The sequence below is a fragment of the Lepidochelys kempii genome, chromosome 19, assembly GCF_965140285.1.
Source record: "Lepidochelys kempii isolate rLepKem1 chromosome 19, rLepKem1.hap1, whole genome shotgun sequence".
Taxonomy (NCBI): domain Eukaryota; kingdom Metazoa; phylum Chordata; order Testudines; family Cheloniidae; genus Lepidochelys; species Lepidochelys kempii.
In genome coordinates, this window is record NC_136398.1 from 5,039,425 (window position 1) to 5,061,821 (window position 22,397).

Below are 22,397 nucleotides of genomic sequence, written 5' to 3' on the forward strand. Positions count from 1 at the left end.
TGACTGAGGCAGAACTGAGTCTTCAAAGAGACTGGAAAAATAGCTCAGAGAAGAGTGAGCTGCCCCATGCACCTCAGTGAGGGGTTAACTCAGATGCCCAATTATTTTATATATATATATATATATATCGGGGGGAGAGTTGTCACAGATGGATGCAATTTACAAAAGCATGGCATTTGGGAGAGGCCGACACTTAATTTTCCCCCTTCTAGTCAATTAAAATCCAAGCCTAAATTGTCCTGCAGAACTTATGGGCACATTCTTTCCCCCCGAAGGGGAGCCAAGCCCAGGGACCTCAGCAATGCCAAGCAGCAAACACAATCATATTCTAAACATCTTTACAGTGTACTGTCTCATTTGGTGACTCTGATGTGGGGGCAAGACTCATTTTGTGGGTGGAGTCTGGAAGACTACTGCCCCCCTTTTTTCCCCTTTCCCACTCTGGCCCTGATGCCCATTTAATTATTTCTGAGCCGCTGTGTTGAGACTGCCAAATGTTATGCCAGTTGAGGCCAACTGCATTAATGATTTTTTCTGGCGGAGCTGGTCTGAGGAACACCAATTCTTCTGATAGGCCACAGAACAGCTCTCATGCGGTAACTTTTAGTCCTTCTTCCTGCCGTGTTCTGGGTTGAAAATAACAGTTAGCTCTCATAAAGCGCCTTTTCATCTGTGGATCCCAAGCACTTTACAAAGGAGCTCAGAATCATTATCCCCATTTTACAGAAGGGAAAACCGAGTCTTAGAGCAGTGAAGGGTATTGCAACTCAGTGGCAGAGCTAGAAAGGGAACTGAAATGTTCTGACTCTCAGTCAGCTAGACCACTGAACTAGCAGTGACATACTCTGCAGCACAAATACCAATTTCATGAGTCATCTGCTCCCAGATATTTCTGAATTTTTGCTCTGCTTACTGCATGTGAGCAATACACTTGTTTTCTAAAGGAAACAGATGGGTTGTTGTAATGGCTTTTTTTAGGTGCCCAAAGGCACTAATTTACATTACTGACTAATGGGCTGTAAAATTTTAGTTTAAAAAGAGTTTAATTTTTAAGATACTTAAGTCTGAAAAAAGGATTTTTTTGTTTTTAATCTCATAACTTCTGAGTGACCAAAATGATTTCTTTTCCCCCTCATTTGGTAAAAAGAAATTGGCTTTCAGGCTGACACATTTTGTGCTGCAGTAAATTTCAGACCAGAGCAAAGGTGTGGTCAGAATTGCAAATTCTGTTGAATGAGTCTGTAGTCAGCCCTGTGGCTTTAGTTATAGAGCTGTTAACAGGTTCTGTTCTGTTAACAGTAGAGGCTATGGCCTTGTCTACCCTGGCACTTTACAGCGCTGCAACTTTCTCACTCAGCTGTGTGAAAAAACACTCCCCTGAGCGCTGCAAGTTTCTGCGCTGTGAAGTGCCAGGGTAGACAGGGCACGGCTACTCCCCTCGTGTGATCCCCTCGTGTGATCTAGATGGACCTTTGGCCTGACCCAGTTTGGCTGCTCTTATGTTCTTAATATCCAGAGCGATAGTACTGAATGCCAACAGACAGTTTGGAAGGGATGTTAAGTCTCATGCTTCGGGGCTTTACCCAATCTTGAACGGTTAGAAATCAGGACGAGACCTAACGTGGGAACCAGATTATCCCGCATCTGCTACTGTGTGGAGTTCTTGCACCTTCCTTTGACACATCTGGTGCTGGCCGCTGTCAGAGACAGAACTAGATGGACATCAGACCTGATCCAGTCTGGCAATTGATACATTGGCAATTAGGGTTTTTTAATGAAATACCTTTGTTGTGCCACTGGGCGCTACTTGTGTCACTAAAGGGGTTACAGTTCAACTGTAACTGATTAGAATCCAGATTGGGATATTCTTATACTTAATCCACCAGCAGCCCCACTGATTTCAGTGTATGGCTAGTGTAAAGCAGAAGTCAACATGAGGTCAGATATCACAGTCTGGTCCTTAAAGTTTGGAGTGTGCATTGAGCTCTTCGGATGAAAGAAGCTGTACAAAAGCCAAAGGGGTTTATTTGTTGCTTGATGTTTCTTTAGTCCGTTAACGTCATCGGATGGTTGATGTGACAAGTGCTGAAGTCTAGGAGCCCGCCTTTCCTGTCTCTACAAAAGCTGCTGCTGCCATTTCTAATTGTGTTTGAATTCCAGACAGCTGCAGGCCTCCTTGGAAATTAGAAATAGTAGCTGTTTTTGCGAGTGTGTAGGTTTGAGGGAGATGTTAAAAAATCCATTGCTGACTCTAAATACTTAACAAATGTGGCCGGGTCAAACCCTTCCAGCTTCATTGTTCAAACTATGGAAACCTAGATTTTTAGGGGGGAAGAGGGGAGAGCTTTTCTTTCTCTGGCTGGCTTTAGTAGTTGTTGGTTCGGTTTTAATTTCTCTTTTGGCCGTACGCTGTCAGGATGAGAGTGCAGAATCTTTCTTGCTCATAGGAATTGCAATACCAGATAAGACCAGGGTCTATCTAATTCAGTATCCTGTCACTCACAGGGACTAATACCACAACTTCAGAGAAAGGTGCAGGGATTTGGCATAACCTCCCCCCAGGGAAAGCATCTTCCTGACCCCTATTAGTTTTTCCGTCTTGCTCTGCAGCGTGGGGCCTGGGATCACCCGCTGTGATCATCTGGGTATATTTCACCTCATCAGTTCACTGCTGTTGCAGGAGCCTTAGGCATTGGTGGCACCTAGGTCTCTCCTGTTCTCTGCCTGTTTCTGTCCTCTCTAAAGTAAATGCTCCCAGTCTTTTCAGTCTCCTTTTTCTTTTTTTGGGAGGCGGGTGTTGAACTGCTGTTTTGGGGAGCGGGAAGGTTAACAGGCTGCACTGAGTGTTTGGGCACTGTAGAAACACCTGTTGAGCTGGGCGCCTCTCTTCTCTTCCCCACAGGTGTGTTCTTCACCTTTCACACCTTTCATCTGGAGAGCGGCCATGACTACCTGCTCATCACCGAAAATGGCAGCTTCACCCAGCCGCTGAAACAGTTTACCGGGTCCCGCCTGCCTCCCCCCATCAGCGCCGGGCTCTTTGGGAACTTCTCCGCTCAGATCCGTTTCATCTCGGACTTCTCCATGTCCTACGAGGGATTCAACATCACCTTCTCGGGTAAGAGCAAAGACTGATTCTTGTCACGAATTGAGGGCTGGTGGGAAGGGCCAGGTTGTGTGCCTTGGAGATCAATCCTCTGCCTAGCCACATTCACGCCACTGATGCACCTAAGCCCTGAAATGAAGTGGTTCGAGGACTTCTACAGGATCCCTCTCCGCATGGTCGTTCAGTCCTGGCTGCTGTACAATTTGCAATCAGGGTGACCTGAGCCAAGATCAAACTAATGACCAAGTAGAAAAGGCCCATTCCCCTGAGCCATCTGATGATGATGATGATGATGATTAATTTTATTTGTATTACTGTAGCTCCTAGGATCCCTAGACAGGGACCAGTATCCATCCATCCAGTCTTCATTTTAAATCAGGAATTTTAAGGGATATTTTGCTTTTTAAAATTTTATTCCATGTCTTCTGATCCATGCAAGTACAACATTAATAAAAATGTACCTGTGTAATTATATTTCTTCATTCTTGCATAGCATCAGCCAGTGGACTAAATCTGCTGAAATTAAATCCCTCTGCACTGGCATTTATCATCCCCTCCCAACTGGCTTTTTGTTTTCTCCTCTGTTCCTGGGAACCCAGTTTCCTCTCTCTCGTTTCCTGTGGGTTTGCCATCCCTCCTTGCTCCAGATACCTCCATTCCCTGCACAGCATTTCCATTCTCAGCCCAGGAAGCTGTGGCAGATGGGATGCCTTAGAAAGAGACTCCAAGCAATCTGGACTCTTTGGGGAAAGGAGCTTAGCTGGTCACTCCTGTCGCCCGGCTGGTCTCCTTGTACATTGGTCCAGTGCCCTGCTCCTATGCCAAGGGCACTTCATCAAGCAGCTCATCCAGTGACCCAGCCTCTGCAGCTGGCTCTGGTTGATCTTAGAGAGAATACATGCTTTGCAAAGCCTCAGCCTTTAGACTAGCCTGATGGCATTGCTGGGAAGCTGGAACAGTACATGCTTGCTGGGCTTCCTTTGCTCACGATGCTGTAATAAAAGAGTTGCTGGTAGAAGCCGGCACCCTGGAGCCTAGGAGGGCATTCAGGAATGTAGAGCTCTGAAACTGCTTGGGCCTGATGCTGGGCACCTCAACTTCTATTCATCTCAGTGGAGCTTGCGGGTTTCTAAGCGCTTTGCATTATTAATTATTTGTATCACAGTAGCATCTATGGACTCCAACCAAGACTGGGGTCCCATTGTGCTAGGCTGTGTATAAACACATGTAAGAGGGAGCCCCTACCCAAAAGAGCTTACAATCCGTACAAGAGGGACACAAGACAGGAAGTGAAACTGAGGCACAGAAAGGGAACGTGTCTTGCATCAGGTGACACAGTAGATCAGTGACAGAACCAAGGTCTCATGAGTCCAAGTTCAGTCCCCTACCCACCGGACCATGCCACCTTCCTCACAGGTTCAGACCCCATGTAATTGTACAATAGACTGGTTTCCCTAAGACCAAATTTCACATATATAAACATCTCTTCTGCCCGCAAAATATACATGGTGCAGCTAGATAAAGACCTAAGCAAATGCATATTTGCATATGCAGAACAGGTGAGTGCTCATGCAAATGGTCACTTGACTTGTGTAAGCTCCCTTTACAGTGTGTTAGGTGGCTGTTTTGCACTCACCAATCTGAACATGTGCCCATGATGTCTGGCGTGTTTGCCCAGATGGCACTGCCTTTTGAAAATACAGTCGGTGCTGTCTGGCTCTTCAGGATGCTCATGCATTATGGCAGGTTTCAGAGGAGCAGCCCTGTTAGTCTGTATCCACAAAAAGAAAAGGAGGACTTGTGGCACCTTAGAGACTAACCAATTTATTTGAGCATGAGCTTTCGTGAGCTACAGCTCACTTCATCGGATGCATCCAGTCCAATGAAGTGAGCTGTAGCGCACAAAAGCTTCTGCTCAAATAAATTGGTTCGTCTCTAAGGTGCCATGCATTATGGTAGACTCTGTATAGAACAAAATCACTGGGGCTAAAAGTGACAAAAATTGTGGTTGTAATGCCTGATGCTGTGCTTGCATTTAGGTCTCTAGGCATAGATAGCTAGTGTGCCCGCATGAGCTGCTAGGGATGGGTTAGGAAACGAAGCATTGATTTTAAATACCTGTGTTAGGGCTTCTGAAACCAGGAGTTCAAGCCTGATCAGCTTAAATCCCCGCAGCAAACAGAGCTAGTCAAAAAAGTTTTCATCCACACTTTGATAAAAAATGGCTTTTGACCAAACAGAAATTTGCACAAGAATATGTCCCTTTCTATTGATATTTTTCAGGGGTTTTGTCAAAATTGCTTGTTTTCTGTTTATGTCAGCTAAAAATGGGACTCCACTATGTTTTTTTTAATTTTTGGTTGCCATAAACGAAATAACTTTTGGTTTTGGGGGTTTTTCTTTTTTAGCAAAACCCTGAACAATTCGTTGAAAAATGTTTGTCTTCGGAAGGTTTTGCGGCGAATGAAATATATTTTCCAACCTGCTTTAACAGCAAATGCCCTTCCGGTTAGCAGTGTAGCCATTCTCCCACGGTCCCTTAGCAGGATGTTGTGTCCCACTCACTCTGTGGATTAGCAATTCAGAAGCAGCAGAAATCCCAGTCCCATGAATCCAGCCTCATTCCATTAAAGCAAATAAAGTGAATATCAAGCAACTTACTGTACGTGAGTCTTTTTGGATGACACTTTTAAAAGCTAGCTCTAAATGGAGCAGACGGGAAGTGAAAAATTTCCATGGCATTTTACAGAAGTGGCAGTTTTGCCCTTGGTTTCCTTGGCTCAAATTCCTCACATCCCGTTCTGCAAGGTGCAGCAGTCAGTTGGCTTCTGGATTCCACTCCAGAGGTGGGTGCATTTCAGTGGTTTCTGCAGTCATCATTTCAGGATAAAAGGTGTGACAGTAATGTAGGGTATGGGCTGTCTCAAAGGCTGACTGAATAGAGCAGGTCTGAGAGAGAGCAATGAAGACTTGAATACAACACGGGGTGCTAAGGGCTCTTGGGAACAAGAGAAGATGGGAGAGAACCACTGGGTTGACTTCCCATGTCATTGACACCTGTCCAACGGGAGAAGAAAATGTCTCCATTCTGACTTGGTACCATTGGCATTGCTGTTCACTCACAGTAATCTGGTGTCAATGATGGAGAATGTGGTCCAGTGTCGGGTTAAATCTAGAGCCCTGTTGACTGCTCCCCTAGGATGGAACTCACCCCTGTTTTGAGGAACTTGCGCTGGCCTGGTGCCGGCCCCTTTGCCCCGGCATGAATTACACCCAGCTGCAATCAAAACACTGAGCACTATTGTTTAGGGTGACCAGATGTCCCTATTTTATAGGGACAGTTCCGATTTGTGGGTCTCTTTCTTATATAGGCTCCTGTTACCCCCCACGCCCTGTCCCGATTTTTCACATTTGCTGTCTGGTCACCCGACTATTGTCATCAGTGCATTGTTTCTGTAGCTCCTTGCGGGCGGGGTGGGGAGCCTGATGAATCAGCCCCCTAATGCAACATCCTCATACCCCTCCTTAGAGTACGACCTGGAGCCCTGCGACGAGCCGGAGGTCCCGGCCTACAGCATCCGGAAGGGCCTGCAGTTCGGCGTGGGGGACGTGCTGACCTTCTCTTGCTTCCCCGGGTACCGGCTGGAGGGCGTGTCACGCATCACTTGCCTGGGGGGTAGACGGCGTGTGTGGAGTTCGCCTCTGCCAAGGTGTGTTGGTAGGTGGTCATGTGCTTTCATTTTGCTTGGTCGATGTATTCTATCGTAATGTGAAACGGGCAGGGGCATGCGCCGGCAGCGTGCGGCCTCCCCCCACCCCGGGGCCGCGTCTTTGTGCTTGCTGCGTGGGCGGGGAGGGAGAGGGAACAAGCGGCGGCTCTGGAGATGGTCCACGGAGAGGCAAGTAAATCGTAGGGTGTGGGAGGGCCCTGCATCCCTGATGAAAAGTCTCGTGAAGATGGCTAGAAAATGATACCCTTCCCGCTGCATCCTCGAGAAAGGAAACATGCAGCACGGGGGACTTCAGAGGAGACGTCCACAAGAGAGCGGACTAGGAGTTCATACAGAGACTGTCTCCTGGAAACCACTGCCCCTCCTATGTCCCCACCCTGCCCTCCCATTGCCTCGCCCCCCGTTGCCCCACCCCCAACCTCCTCCCATGGCCCAGTCCCCACCTCATCCTCCCATTGCCCCCTGCCCTCCCCTCCCTTTGCCCAGCACCCCCCACCTCTTCTTTCCATTGACCCCTCCTTTGCCACTCATTGACCAGCCTCCTCCTCCTCCTCCTCCCTCTCCCATTGGCCCCTGCCCTCCCTTCCCATTGGCCATTGCATATCATCTCTGGGGTCCTACAGCAATTATTTACATAGAGGAGTGATCCTAAGGCAGTATTTAATGTACATTTTTTAGTTTCTTGTAACGCAATCTGGCAGTTAGAAATAAACAGCCAGCACCATGTTATCAGCCAGCTCCCTGCAGACCATGAGCAAGTCCTCTGCCGACAACCAGTGGGCTAGAGCATGCAGTTTGAGAGCCCTCTGCTTTAGAGAGAATCCCTGATCCATTTATCCTGCCACTTCCAGTCTAGCAAATCCTGCCATTTCAAGTCTGTCTATAAATGTGAGTAACCTGTTGTGGCCAAGGCAAAGAGGGCACCCCACTGAGAGCAAGGCTGTCTCTGCAGTCTGCAGCGCGTTGCCTGTGAGTCCTGTCATGCTGAATCCATTTCCTAGCACTGACAAGTAATGTCTTGGTCACAAGGTCACATCATTCTGCCATGTCAAGCAGCCATTCCAGGGCACACTTAATAATCAGGTTACAGGGAAAGCTAATCAGGGAAATGGAAATAGAAAGGAGTCATAATACTGCTTTACATTCGATCCACAGACATCAGCACTAAGCCAACATAATGGCTTCCACTTACCCAGTTCCCCTGGTTTTAAATTAACATGTTGGTTTTATAATAATGGATCAAATTTATTGTCTCATGGTTTGCAGGAAACTCTGGTGTTTGAGTGACTAGTTCCATGATGCTGCTGATCAGATTCTCAACTCTGTGTGTTAGCCTTGTGTAAAAGAATATAGTCAGGAATTTTATGCCTGATCTTCCACCACCTGCTACTGCTTTACGTGCTTGCAGAGTGCATGCCACAGCCTTTTCCTGTCAAGAAATAAGCACTGAAACACTTTATGTGAGAGAGACTAGGGTCAGCAGGTACAAATGAGCAAATATCTCCAGACATTCCCCATTGATATTTGCTTGAATGATATAACACGGTTCCTTTGGCTATGCTTCCACCACCTCTTTAAAAGAGGAGCAAGCACCATGGAGAACCAGCCCTCTACACTGTGATCAAGTGCTTCCCAGGCTATGGTTAAGGGAAATAGGATGGACAGATAGGAGCCCAGCAGAACTGACCAACCCTCTCACTGAAAACTGGGGCTGCCCAAGAGGACTCACTGTCCTATGGCAAATGCATAAAACCTAGTAGTTCTTTGGCTCTCTGAGCTCTTATAGAATCATGGGACTGGAAGGCTAGTCCAGTCCCCTGTACTCATGGCAGGACTAAGTATTGTCTAGATCATCCCTGACAGGTGTTTGTCTAACCTGCTCTTGAAAATCTCCAACGACGGAGGTTCCACAACCTCCCTGGGCAATTTATTCCAGAGCTAAACCATCCTGACAGTTAGAAAGAACGAGGAGTACTTGTGGCACCTTAGAGACTAACAAATTTATTTGAGCATAAGCTTTCGTGGGCTGAAGCCCACTTCATTAGATCACGGCTACCACTCTGAAACCTGACAGTTAGGAAGTTTTCCCTAATGTCCAACCTAAACTTCCCTGGCTGCAATTTAAGCCCATTGCTTCTGGTCCTGTCCTCAGAGGTTAAGAAGAAGAATTACTCCCTTTCCCTTGTAACAACCTTGTATGTACTTGAAAATTGTTAGCCTGTCCCCTCTCAATCTTCTTATCCCTCGTTAGTGTTACTAGCACCCTCTAAGAGCTGGTGAGGGAAGGAACAGGACACTGCTCTAGTCACATGTCCATGTAGACTTCATCCTGAGTTGTTCAGGAGGCTCTGTGGTTTCTGTAACTGTCTCAGGATGCCCTTGGGGCCTTCACTGCTCAGGGAAGATCATGTTAGCCTTGCCCAGCTTTCTCCTTTACAGGGGAAGGGTTTGGTACACACATTGCCTTGAACAAATGCTGCCTTATTCAACCTGTATTTGGTCCTCTCTTCTGCACGGACATGAGCTTTACATCAATCTGTTCTCAGTGTTATCTACCTGCTCTTATGCTGTTGGCTCCCTTAGGAGCCTGCTTGTGCCTTGCTAGCTTTGGAGGAACATGCTGAAAATGGATCACCATGAGTGATGCAAAAGAGACCTGGCGGTTCTTAGACACAAATAAAGCAAAGCGAGTGGCCACTTAGAACAACACTCTTGTGTAGGCCCCATTTTCCTTGGAGGCTCTGTCTTATCTCGCTCTCTGGTAGTAGGTTTGGAGGGGAGGAAAAATCAAGCCCCTGCCAGAACTTCATCCCCCCACCCTGAGTAGCAGGGTCAAAAAGGGAAGGCAGCACCTTGCTTGATTTACCGCCCTCACTGGGAACTTCGTACCTCATGAACCATAAGGCCGGCCAAGTAACAGAGTAGCTTCAGTGATCAGAAGAGGTGGGGAGCACAGAAGGTGGTGCCCTTGTGAAGGTACAGACTTAACCCGCAGGGTAAAGATACCTAGCAAGCGTGCAGGTGTCTGAATCAATATTTGCCTGATCAATTCCGCCTGAGAGTCTTTGGTGAATTCCTTGTGACATAACTGAAGATACTGCGGCGGGGGAGATGCTTTGTTCTAGGGTGAACGCCAGCCTGGATGGTTGTTAATGCTTTGAAATGTATTCAAAGGTGCTGTGTGGGGGGGGGGGAGGGAACCTAGCTTCTTAATGGTATCTGATGCACAGAATCTTGAAACCATCACATTTCCAGGCTCTTAAATTGCTTTGCACAATAGATTGCATGTGTAAATGAAAGGTTCTTTTTAGTTCTGGAGGGAGAAAAGTAACTTTGAAAGCCATGTGCATTAGATTACAACAAAAGCCGATGTGATTTCACTGCAGCCTGCTAAGGCCAATTCTTTGCCCTGGTGAGTCTTCACAGCAGCCTGCTTGATGCAGTGCTGAAACAGCTGCTGGTGTGGCAAAGAGTAGGTAGGGATCAAGGAGCTAATAATAATATTCTGGGTATTGTGTAGTGACAGGGTCTCTAAGGAAAGGGCTGTGGTTGATGGTGAGAGCACAGGACTAGCTCTGGGTGGGAAATGGTTTTCTCGGATTGTGAGAAGGTTTGAGATTTAAAATGTTTTTCCTGTTCTGAATTGGACTGAAAAGTCAAAATCTCAACATTTTTCACCAACCGACAGACTGCTATTCTTTTTTTTTTAATTGGGTCAGTCAAAATGTTTCATTTCAGCAGTTTCAAAATGTTTGCTCTTGCTTTTCACCTTTTAAAAAATATTTTTTACTTTTCTCTTAGTGCAAGTTAACAAACAAATTGAAACAAAAAGTCATTTCAAGCCCAAAAATGATTTTTTTTGTTTAGAAAAAGTCAACCGGGATGTTTTGACAATTTCAAAACGTTGTTTAAATTTTCGAATTGGGAGACTCATCAAAACTGACCCTTTCCCACAAATCGTTTCAATTTTCATAAATCAGCATTTGCAAGGAAAATTTCGGACCTGCTCTACACAGGACTAGAAATTGGGACTCCCAGGTTCTATATCTACCTCCTCCTCCACTGGTTCACTATTAGACAGGCCACTTACAGCTTGATTTTCAGAGGCACTGAATGCTCATGGCTTCCTTTGGAAATCCTATGCACCACTACAGACTAGGGACCGAATGGCTAGGCAGCAGTTCTGCAAAAAAGGACCTATGGGTTACAGTGGACGAGAAGCTGGATATGAGTCAACAGTGTGCCCTTGTTGCCAAGAAGGCCAATGGCATTTTGGGATGTATAAGTAGGGGCATAGCGAGCAGATCGAGGGACGTGATCTTTCCCCTCTATTCGACATTGGTGAGGCCTCATCTGGAGTTCTGTGTCCAGTTTTGGGCCCCACACTACAAGAAGGATGTGCAAAAATTGGAAAACGTCCAGAGGAGGGCAACAAAAATTATTAGGGGACTGGAACACATGAGTTATGAGGAGAGGCTGAGGGAACTGGGATTGTTTAGTCTGCAGAAGAGAAGAATGAGGGGGGATTTGATAGCTGCTTTCAACTACCTGAAAGGGGGATCCAAAGAGGATGGATCTAGACTGTTCTCAGTGGTAGCAGATGACAGAACGAGGAGTAATGGTCTCAAGTTGCAGTGGGGGAGGTTTAGGTTGGATATTAGGAAAAACTTTTTCACTAGGAGGGTGGTGAAACACTGGAATGTGTTACCTAGGGAGGTGGTGGAATCTCCTTCTTAGAAGTTTTTAAGGTCAGGCTTGACAAAGCCCTGGCTGGGATGCTTTAGTTGGGGATTGGCCCTGCTTTGAGCAGGGGGTGGGACTAGGTGACCTCCCGAGGTCCCTTCCAACCCTGATCGTCTGTGATTCTGTGAGTCAGTAGAAGCTGTGATTGTTCAGGACCCAAGAAAATCAGGTTTATTAATTCCTCTGTGCCTTATTTTCTCAAGTGCTTTTGTTGTGTTATTTTCCAGTAACACGCAGGGCCCCCAACCAAGATCAAAGCCTTGTTGTGCCGTGCGCTGTGCAGACACTTAATACGAGACACACCTTGCCTAGAAAGGCTTACGATCTAAATAGACAAGACAGCCAAAAGAAATATTCTCATCCCCACCTTACAGATGGGGAGTTGAGACCCAGAGAAATTAAGAGATTTGCCCAGGGTCACACTAGGAGTTAAACCCACTTCTTCTGAGTCCCAATCCAGTGCCTTAATGCCAAGGCCATTCTTCCTCTAGAAAGTAGCTTGCTTCGAAAATTTTGAGCCGTTCAGACACTGTGGAATCCAACCTTTGGCTTGAACTCAAATGCTACAGGGTTCATGTTTGTCTTAGGAGACAGTGTAGACAAAGGATCCAAGTAGATGGGGTAGGGGAGAAAACCCAGTGGAAACATGGACTGTGACAAAAGGAGCAAAGAGAAATTCTAATGACAAAATAAATATAGTTTATAGCCTGTCTATTGGTCTGTCCGTCAGGGCCAGCTGAGCATTTTTGCAATTCTCTCCCTAATAAAGAGTGCTGGATTCTGTTCAGCTACAGAAAACGGGGTGGGGTTCAAGTGACTCACCTTTGAAAAATCTCTGGGCTTAAATTTTGGGAGGAACCAAAGGTGCATGAACTTAGACTAGTTTGGGAAACAAAAAATGAATATGAGGGAGGGGGAAAACCTTCATACTGTATCTCCACAAGCGTCTCCCATTCCTTGTTGAAATTACGAGAGCTGGCAGCTGCAAGGTGGGAGAAAGAAGTGCTGGGTCAGTAAGTAAATAGGAGGTTTTGAAATAATGTCAAATAGTGTATCCCCCATCTGCTATTGTATCGCTAGAGCTAAGGGCATGATTAACAATGAACAGTGTCTCCAATTTTGCCTGTTCTTTTGTCTTCAACTTTATTCTCGGGAAGATTGTGAAATTCACTGATTTAGTTACTATTTGAAATTATTCGTGAATTTCGCCTCAGCATATTTCCCTGAGCAACTAGCCTTTACCGTTGTAACAGTCTGTTACCAATATTCAAGGGCTGAACTAGGAGATAGTCTCTGCGTGGGTTAGTTAAATAAAGGGGTCTGGTTTGGGGTTTTTTGTGTTGGGTGACTTGTAGAAGCACACAGGCAAATGGTTGAAGAGCACAGTGCAACATGCACTTCAAAACCTTCTTTCAGGCCCTAATTCAGGAAAGCATTTAAACATGTGCTTAACTCCCATTGATTTCACACTTAGGCAGGTGCATAGGTGCTTTCCTGAATCGGGGCCTCAGTAAGTAATGGTACATCCAAGCTTAAACTGTGATATTTTTTAATTTTTGCAAATACCTGTGCTAGTAAAGCTCTTCACAGTCCATACACCATCATATTAGGATTAATTTTTTAATCTGAATATTTGCAGAATTTTCTCAACACTATTCGCTCAGCCCTGCTCGTTGCTGAAATGCCAGCTGCACTTGAAGAGAGAGCACAAGGCAATGTGGATTTGGGGTGTGTGTAAGGGACCAAGTGCCCTATACACAAACATGCAGGGATTCAGATATTATTGTATGCATGTACCATATTGCGAGTATTTCCATATGGTTATTAAAATGTTTCTTTGCGTCTTCCCACAGCTGAATGTGGCTCATCTGTAACCGGGACTCAAGGGGTTCTGTTGTCCCCCAACTATCCAATAAACTACAGTAACAACCATGAATGCATCTACTCCATCCAGACCCAGCCAGGAAAGGGAATCCAGCTGAAAGCCAGAACTTTTGAACTGGAGTCAGGGGATCTTCTCAAGGTAATGCCTCTCTCTCCTCTGTTGGAAAGTAACACTTGGGAGAATTTATGGAGACACTTTTATGTAAATGATGTAGTGTGCTGTTTAGATTGATAAAAGGTAATGGAAATATCCTGCACAGACTAGCTAGGAGGCTGGGTATTTTTTCCTATAAAAAAAAGAAAAATATTTTGTATCTTAAGGTAGATGGATAGAGATGGGGCTCTAATCTGGCAGCTTCAGACACCCCACAGAGCAGCAAACACTGCACAATGTGCAGAAATATTTAGAAACATCCATTAATAGAGGGAAAAATGACTCCGTTTCAGAGATTTTCTGGAACGCGGGGTGGGGTCACTCCCTGAAGCCAAACTTCCATTCTTAGCCACATCGTTGTAAAGCAGCAAGTACGAGCCTGGAGCATGCGTGAGGTTCTTTGTATGATTTTTGTGTGTCAAGGCTGATTTGCCAAAAAAAAAAAAAAAAAAAATCATTTAAATGCAAAATGCCAGACCCGAGCTCTTCAGCAGTGCAGCGCCCAGTGTTATTTTCATCTGCATTTAGAAGTTTCAGGACTCGTATGGAGGGAGACAAATCTAGGCCGCATTATATTAACCACAAAGAACTGCCTTTTGTAGGGAACATTGTTGCAAGCTCCTTGCTACTGTGCTAAGCCATCTCCCAGGAAAACATCTGTCCTTATTTGAGTGTTGTATTTATTCGGTGCGAGGTGAGCAGAATCCCCCAACATGCTATTCATAGAGTCACTGGAAAGAGAGAGATTTCCTATTTGCGCAAAGCAGGATTCGGTTGTTGGAATGTTGGCCTACCCTAACGTGTTCTGACATCAGCTCCCTGCCGACTAGCGCTTGTATGCTGGAAAGAGAAAGATTTGAGCAGAAAGATCGGAACACAATGTTAAGCTCCACTGAAATACCCTGGAATGGGGGGAACGTTCCAGTCAGAGCAGGAAACGTAAATGTTTCATTAATCTCTCTGTCGTACTTATATGGCCCCCATTACCATGGGATCTGATCTCCTCATAACCTTGAATGTATTTATCCTCACAACGCCTCGTGAGTAGGGAAGTATTTCACTCCTCATTTATGGGTCTGAAAATGAGGCACAGAGAGACTAAGGCCTAGTCTGCGCTAGAAAACTAGGTCAGTTTAATACGTTGCTCAGGGGTGTGAAAAATCCACATCCATGAGTGGTGGAGCTAAGACAGCGCTAGGTCGACAGAAGAATTCTTCCATCAGCCTAGCTTCCACCTCTTGAGGAGGTGGATCACCTATACTGATGGGGGAATCCTGCTCATCTACATACGTAGTGTCTACACTGAAGCCCTACCGGTGCTATCGCGTTTGAAGTGTAGACAATCCCTAAGTGACATGTGCAGGGTCACACAGGAAGCTTGTATCAGGACAGGGAATTAAACCCACGAGTCTCAAGTCCCAGGTTAGTGCCCTAATCCCAGGCCATCCTTCCTCACTGCTGACCCAGGGACAGGTGTTACTGACAGACATCAGGAAAGTGATCCGTTGTTTCATCCCTGATTGTCTGTATCCTGGCAAATGACAACTTGTAGCACCAGGCAGCAGAGGTTGTGTGTATGTTTTTGCCCAACAAATGGAGGTGCATTAGGTTAGCCACAAGGCTAGATTCTGTGTGTCTGTACTTCCAAAGCACAACAAGGGTGAAATGGATGGCTGAGGTCATTGGCAAACATGGTAAGGAAACTTTCCCCTCTGGGTCATTAATTAACGTGGCCATTTGGTGGCCGAAGTGAAAATATTTGGTGGTTTCAGACCAGTTCCTACTACACAGGTGACCCCAGTCACAAAAGCCATCCTCAGAATTGACCACTGAAGTGTCACTGTGACAGAGTGTACTCTTACCTGGTGGGGGGAAGCAGCTGGAGCTGGTGATCTATTTCTGAAAATAACACGCAGGATGTGACCTAGCTGGCTGTAATCAGCCCCCCATCCTCTCAGAGTCTGCTGGAAGTGGGAGGGGTTGGAGTCCCATGTAAGTCCAGACCCGCTCATTCCAAAGGGTGGCAGGAAGCAAAGCAGCACCAGAGAAGGGTGTGCTGCTGTAGGAACATCAGAGGGGTGAGCGTCGCAGAGGGGATCTCTAAAGACAGCACCAGATCAGTGTGTGGGGAGAATCAATACCTTGGAAAGAAGACACTTAATTCGGGAGAGTTTGGGCACAGCCCGAGGCCTGCCTTCCTATAAAGACATTGGACTAACCAGTGAGGAAAGAGAGATTTTGAACACACTTTGGGCTTACAGAGCCCGGAGGGAGAAATGGGGAAATGGACCTAAAGCGAATGGGGGGAGGTGATGATAAAATAAACACTGATGCACCCCTTTTTAAGAAGTGCTGCATTCCCCAGCTTCCTCCCCTGACTCCATTCCTTCCCATTTCCACGGTGGTCCAGTCATTCTGGCCCATCAGTCAATAGCCCGGTGATAGGCATCCTTGTGGATGTTGTCATTAGGATTATCAATGATTAAACGGATGCCACCGTGATTATACAGGGTGGCTCTCTGTCCCCCTCTAGTGGCTAGAGCCTTCAGGCACCAAATATTCAATGTTTTCATATTTTTTTTAATCTTCCAGGTCTATGACGGTAACAATAACTCTGCTCGCTTGCTGGGCTCCTTCAGCCGCACTGAGATGCTGGGCATCAGTATCAACAGCACCTCCAGCAGCATGTGGCTTGAATTTATCTCCAACCGTGAGAACACGAGTAAAGGCTTTGAGCTACAGTTTTCTAGTAAGTCACGGGCCTGCTGGCTCATGAGACTACAAATCCGGACTGTCATTGTTATTTCTTATTGCGCTGACAGGCTCCAACTGAGACTAAGGTCCCATTGCGCAAGGCGCTGTACAAACCCATACTGAGAGAGAATCCTTGCCGTAAAGAGCCAGTAGCCTAAATAGACATCACAGAGAGAGTGTGGCAGAGAAGAAGCATTCTTATCCTCATATTGCAGATGGAGAGTTGAGAGACAAAGAGATTAAGCCCTGGTCTACACTTAAACATTTTACTGGCATAGCCATGTCAGTTAGAAGTGTGACAAAGTCATCCCTAGCGTAGATGGAATTATACTGGTAAAAAGTCCTTTGGCCAGTGTAGTTTATTTCATTCATGGAACTAGTATAAGCTGCATCTCCACGAGGCAGCTGTACCAGGATAGCTGTATGGGGATAGTTATCCCGGCAAACCCTTTCTAATGGAGACAAGGCCTGGGGAACTTGCCAGAGGACAAACAGGAAGTCTGACAAAGCTGGGCACTGAAATCTCTGGATTCCCAGTCCAGTGCCTTAATCACAAGACCATGCTGCATTTAACATTCCTTCTCTCCCACTAGCCGTGAGATCGACATTAGGAGAAGAAAATTCTCACACCTGGTAACCCAGGAAAAGCAGTAACTATTATCTTCCCACTTATTAGCGTACCTGACTGTTAAATATCTGATGAAAAGAGCTTCCTCTTCTCTGGTTCCAGGTTTTGAGCTCATTAAGTGCGAGGACCCTGGCATCCCACAGTTTGGCTACAAGGTCCGTGATGAAGGGCACTTTGCGGGCAGCTCTGTGTCCTTTAACTGTGACCCTGGTTATACATTACGAGGCAGCAGGGCGCTGGTCTGTTTGACAGGAGAACGCAGAGCTTGGGACCAACCGCTGCCGGTGTGTGTAGGTACGACCGACCACTGTCATTTCGGTTCTTATTTAGCTAAGTGCTCTATTTGCATCTCCCATCCCAAATGCTCCTTTGGCCTGCATAGCCAGCCTACTAGCCTGAGATGGAGTCATGCTGATCACACCCATCTGCACTAACAGAGACAGCACTGTAGAGCCCTTTCCACACGACCTTTTGTCTTTATGTTCCTTTTGTGACTATAGATTGAGAGGACCGGCTGTGCGCGTTCCACAAACAGCCCCCTGTTTAATGTGCCCCAATCCTCACCTGAAGCACCCCCTTGCAGTCATCTTCAAGCTCTGGTCCCTTCAGCACATCTCTGCTAATGTCCTTCATTCCTCATCTGCACCTCTCCTGTTGTTCCAGCCTTTGTCCTCTCTTAAATGTGCTAAGCTGAGGGGTGATTTCCGATGAAACATCAGTAGAGATCTAAGTTTCAACAGTCCAAAATCACTTTAATTTGAGAGTGACACAGGATTTAATCCCAGATTCTCAGCGGTTTTAACTCTGTTGCATTAACTCTCTTAATTTGCCTCCTCTCCACAACTCCCAAGTGGTCCATTCTCCTCCTTACCCCACAAGAGCAGTACATTCTTGCCTAGACAAGTCTGAAATTAAAACCTTAGTATCCAAAATGCGAAAATGTCCCCCACGGGCTACATTTTCGAGGAGGATTCTTAAAATTCACTTGCAATGTTGACTTTATCGCTTCTTGTGATATTTTCAGTGGCATCCATTTGCTCATGAAACATGGAGAGCTGTGTGCACAAACAGATCATTGTTGTTTAGATGGAAGTGCTCAAAATATATTATATGCTGTACAGACTACATAGGAAGACAATGTCCCTATGCCGAAGATTCTATAATATATATAGATGAAGGAGGACGATACAATATACAAGGAGTGGTCAGTGGACAAATAGCATGTGTCTGATTAGTTCCATGCGTGTACACTGTAACCTCAACAGCCCTTTACCTATCCATTGTTAGTTCTTTATTTTAGATCGGCAGCCGGTCACATATTTGCTGTAGCCAATGTCCATGTACATGCACAAGTCATGGTCTTTGTGCATGCAATTAAGGAGAGCCATCAAAATGTCGACCCTCAGAACCCTTCAGCATTGGCTTAACTCTTCTTTGATTCCATGCTAAATTCTCATCGGTGGTAAAACTCCCCTTTGGCTTCAGTAGGCGCAAGGTTAGGCCAAAGCTGAGAGAGTCTTCACCTGATGAAATTGAAAGTTAAGCCCAGAAAGTCCATTGTGGGAAGAAAACTCCTCCGATCTGCTGAATACGAGGAGTCATTTTGACTCCAAGTAAAGAAAGTTGGTTGCTTGTCGTCATCAACGTCATCTTCGTGAACCAGGTGTTTTGGAGTTTGAACGTCCACATGGAGTATAGACCAGACTGTGTGCAACAAAAATGTGTGTGTGCACGCATGCTCTCTCTCCCCCCACCCCCTGGAAACAATAAAAAAAACATTTAACACCCACGAACAGGGGTGTGTGTGTGTACACAATCATGGCGAACTAGTTAAACAAGATAAAATAGGAGACCCCTTTCTTAATGGAAAGATGTATATCCCCATCTGCCAATAAAGAAGATATACAGTAGCGTCACTGCGTAGTTACTCTGAAAGTTATTACACAGTAACTGAAAGATAAGTAAGTTGGAAATTATAGCAGTTAAAACTGCTGTAGATTCTTATAACTAGGCTGGACAAAACATTAGGAAATACATGGTAAGAAGCATGTAGTATTGACTAGAATATCCAATAGATTTTTTCCACCTCTAACTACTATGATTCAGTGATGATCAGCTCAGCCCTAATATCCTGTTAACTGATAGCTGCATAATTAACCTATATTTCCAGGGCATGATGAAATCTCTTGGAGCACCGTTCCATAGGAAGGTCTCAACAACTGGTGGGTTATTTTCAAGCTCAGAAATGACACCCTAGGAGTTGGGTCAAAAGCAAACTGGCTTCAATTTATGCAATGACCTTACGCTGAACTTTAGCTCTGGCTGCTAAAATTAAAAGGCCACGTTTTTATAATCTGCTGATCTTCTCATCATCTCCTCAATGCTGTGTGTGTGTGAAATGTCACAGAATTTTAACAAATGTTTAACAAAACACATTAAAGGGGGGCACTACATTCTTTATAAGCCAATTAAGCAGGTATGTAGATAACTTGGCTTTATTATACTTGTGAATCATTATTAAAGATTTTTGCATATGCATGGCAAAGATATTATGCTCTCTCAAATCGCCCCACAAAGTGTGAATTAAAGAAAGCTGAATGCTAATAAGCTCTAAACTTGTGCACTGTGAAGCCAAAGGGGGATGAAATAATCTTTGGTTCGCTGTGAGATCATGTCAGGTTATAGGAAGCTGTCCTGCAGAGAGGTGCAGAGCTATTCTGCTGACTCAACCTGCAAGCCAGATGAGGTGAGTCTCATTAGCTTTAGTATAACAAGGTTGAGAATCTCTCTAAAGGAAAGAGAGATTCCTGCCTAGGAACTGCCAAGAGATGTAGTAATTATAGGCTGAGATTTGCATCTGTGATTAGTTACATTAGTGATAAAAGGTTACCCCAGGAAGGAGATGTATCTGTGCAACATCCTTTGTGTGTGAGCCATGTTAGGGGTTGTTGCATGTATATAGCTACAAAACATCAATAATCTTTTCCTAACCAGTGCATATGGGTTTTTTTTTCAGCTGAGTGTGGAGGCACTATCAGAGGAGAGTCATCAGGACGGATATTGTCTCCAGGATACCCAACACCCTATGATCACAACCTCAACTGCATTTGGACGATAGAGGCAGAAGCTGGTTGCACAATAGGGTGAGTTGGGAGCCAAATATAGGGGCTGTTTTGCTGCTTGTTTTTACTCCTAGCTCTTCTGTGATGAGGCTTTGATTTATTGCATTCTTTTGCCAGCAAAGCTGAGCGAAACTTTTTGGATGAATTGTTTATGTGCTAAAAATGCAGTTTTGGTTTGACAGAAATTATTTGTGAATTTGGGTCAAATTTGGTGTATAGTTTTGGCCAAAAAAGAAGGAGAAGAAGAAGTGATGACTCAAAGAGCTCAATCTATTTAGCTTAACAAAGAGAAGGCTAAGGGGTGACTTGATGACTGCCTGTAAGTATCTATATGGGGAACAAATATGTAATAATGGGCTCTTCAATCTAGCAGAGAAAGATATAACATGATCCAATTGGCTGGAAGCTGAAGCTAGATAAATTCAGACTGGAAATAAGGCATCCATTTTTAATGTGGAGAATAATTAACCATTGGAACAATTTACCAATGGTCATGGTGATTTCTCTATCACTGGCAATTTTAAAGGTGTTTTTCTAAAAGATCTGCTCTAAGAATTATTTGGGGGGAAGTTGTCTGGCCTGTGTTATACAGAAAGTCAGAGTAGAGGATCATAATGGTCCCTTCTGACTTTGAATCTACGAAACTATGAAGAAGAAAAAAAATCCCCCCAAATCAGAACATTTCCTTTTAGAAGGAGATTTTGTTTTGAAATGTAGCTAGATTTATTTGAAAAGAATAACAAGAAGAAAGTGAGGGGGGGACACCCAGAAATGAAACAGAAAAGCTGAAATAAATGTTGTTTCATTCAACCCCAGACTAACTCTTTTCAGTCGTCTGTTTCAGCCGGAAAAAAATGGGAAAAAAGCAAAAAAAAAAAAAGAAAAAAGCTTTGTCTTGACCTGAACAAAATGAGGGGCTCTGGAGAGGGGAGGAGGGTTCGGCCTCTTAACTGGAAAATCAGTTTTCAGCCCTGTTTGCTCTCTTATCTATTATCACATTATCTATTTTCTCTGTTATCAGTTCTTTTTACAAGTAGGCTGAGGTCAAAACTGCTCAATGGATTTGAATGTCCAGTTCCCATTAGACATCCAACTCCCCGAGACAGTGTTGAAAACATGACCGGTAGTTCTGCTCTAGGGAGGCTGGGTTACCATGTGCTCTTATGCAGTCTTGTTTGTTATGCTGGGATTACGTGGTGGTTACTATAGGCTTGTTGATTTCCCGTTTGCTGCTTCTGTGATGCTAGAAGACGGCTAGCAATTACTTAAAGAGGTTAGAAAGAATGTCATTTCTCTTTGCGGGTCACAAATGAGCCGCCAACCCTTGCTCTTCTCCTGCCAGGATGGTTAAAAGTGGCACCATTCCAAACACACACACACACAATCTGGCTTTGGTTAATTTATATCCCCTATATGGCCTGTCTCTGACACCTTATTGTCAGAAACATCTGTCATTCTACACTGTGGAGAAGGTCAGGTAATTTGCTGCTGCTTCTGCTGTTGTCTGATATTATTGCTTTATTAAACTTTCATCTGTTAGCCTTCAATCCTGTGTCTGTGTGCCATGCAAGAGACTTTGATTTTGTTTCCTCTTGGGATGTATTTCAGAGTTGAAAACAGGCTTGCCGCCAGAGTACTGCACTGAGATTCCCCCGTTCGGTCCAATGCGCTTCCAGTTGGTTTTTCTTACCAAATGGGCTTGTATTTGAGATCCAAGCACCTGCAAGATGATATCCTAGGCAATTAGGGGCTTGAGCCATCTCCCGCTCACACCACCAGTGTAAATTAGGAATAGTTCATCCGAAAGCGGTGGAATTACTCGGCTCTAGATGACAAAAGAATCTGGGAGTGGGTCTCCAGATGTGAGCAGTGAGTGGAGGAGCTGGAAGGATAAGATCGCAACACATGGCATCTTTTTATTATAACTTCACTGTTTTGTAGTTTTAATAATAAAAAAGCAACGTACAAAAGGGAATTATCCTTCCTAAAAGAAGGATTGAAATAGTTCACAAACATCTGGCGAGTAGGGAGACCAGAAACCGTTTCCTCCTCCCGCTTCTCCCCCACCTGTTGTTATTGCTTTCCTACCCTTTGCTTCACTGCAGTTTAAAATGTAATGTATTCTAGATTTTAAGTTACGTGAATTTGGCACTGAGGCAGGTGAGGCTGAGAACACTGGCTCGTAGAGTTAGTGCAGACACCAGCTTCCCTAATCCAGCACTGAATTCCCCCCGCAGCCCTGCCACACCACCTCAATACAGCCCTGCACTTAACT

At 45.1% G+C, this 22,397-nt stretch overlaps 1 protein-coding gene across 7 annotated transcripts in view; it reads left to right on the forward strand.

Annotated features, from left to right (window-relative positions):
* The window catches only part of CSMD2 (CUB and Sushi multiple domains 2), a 541,235-nt gene that overhangs the window by 359,485 nt on the left and 159,353 nt on the right, over nt 1–22,397 (forward strand). For all 7 annotated transcript variants that reach the window (XM_073317325.2, XM_073317326.2, XM_073317333.2 and 4 more), the window contains 6 exons: nt 2,903–3,118; nt 6,636–6,824; nt 13,434–13,603; nt 16,211–16,367; nt 17,103–17,294; nt 20,017–20,143. In XM_073317325.2, the coding sequence (XP_073173426.2) occupies nt 2,903–3,118; nt 6,636–6,824; nt 13,434–13,603; nt 16,211–16,367; nt 17,103–17,294; nt 20,017–20,143 (1,051 nt within the window). The remainder of the gene's footprint in view (nt 1–2,902; nt 3,119–6,635; nt 6,825–13,433; nt 13,604–16,210; nt 16,368–17,102; nt 17,295–20,016; nt 20,144–22,397) is intronic.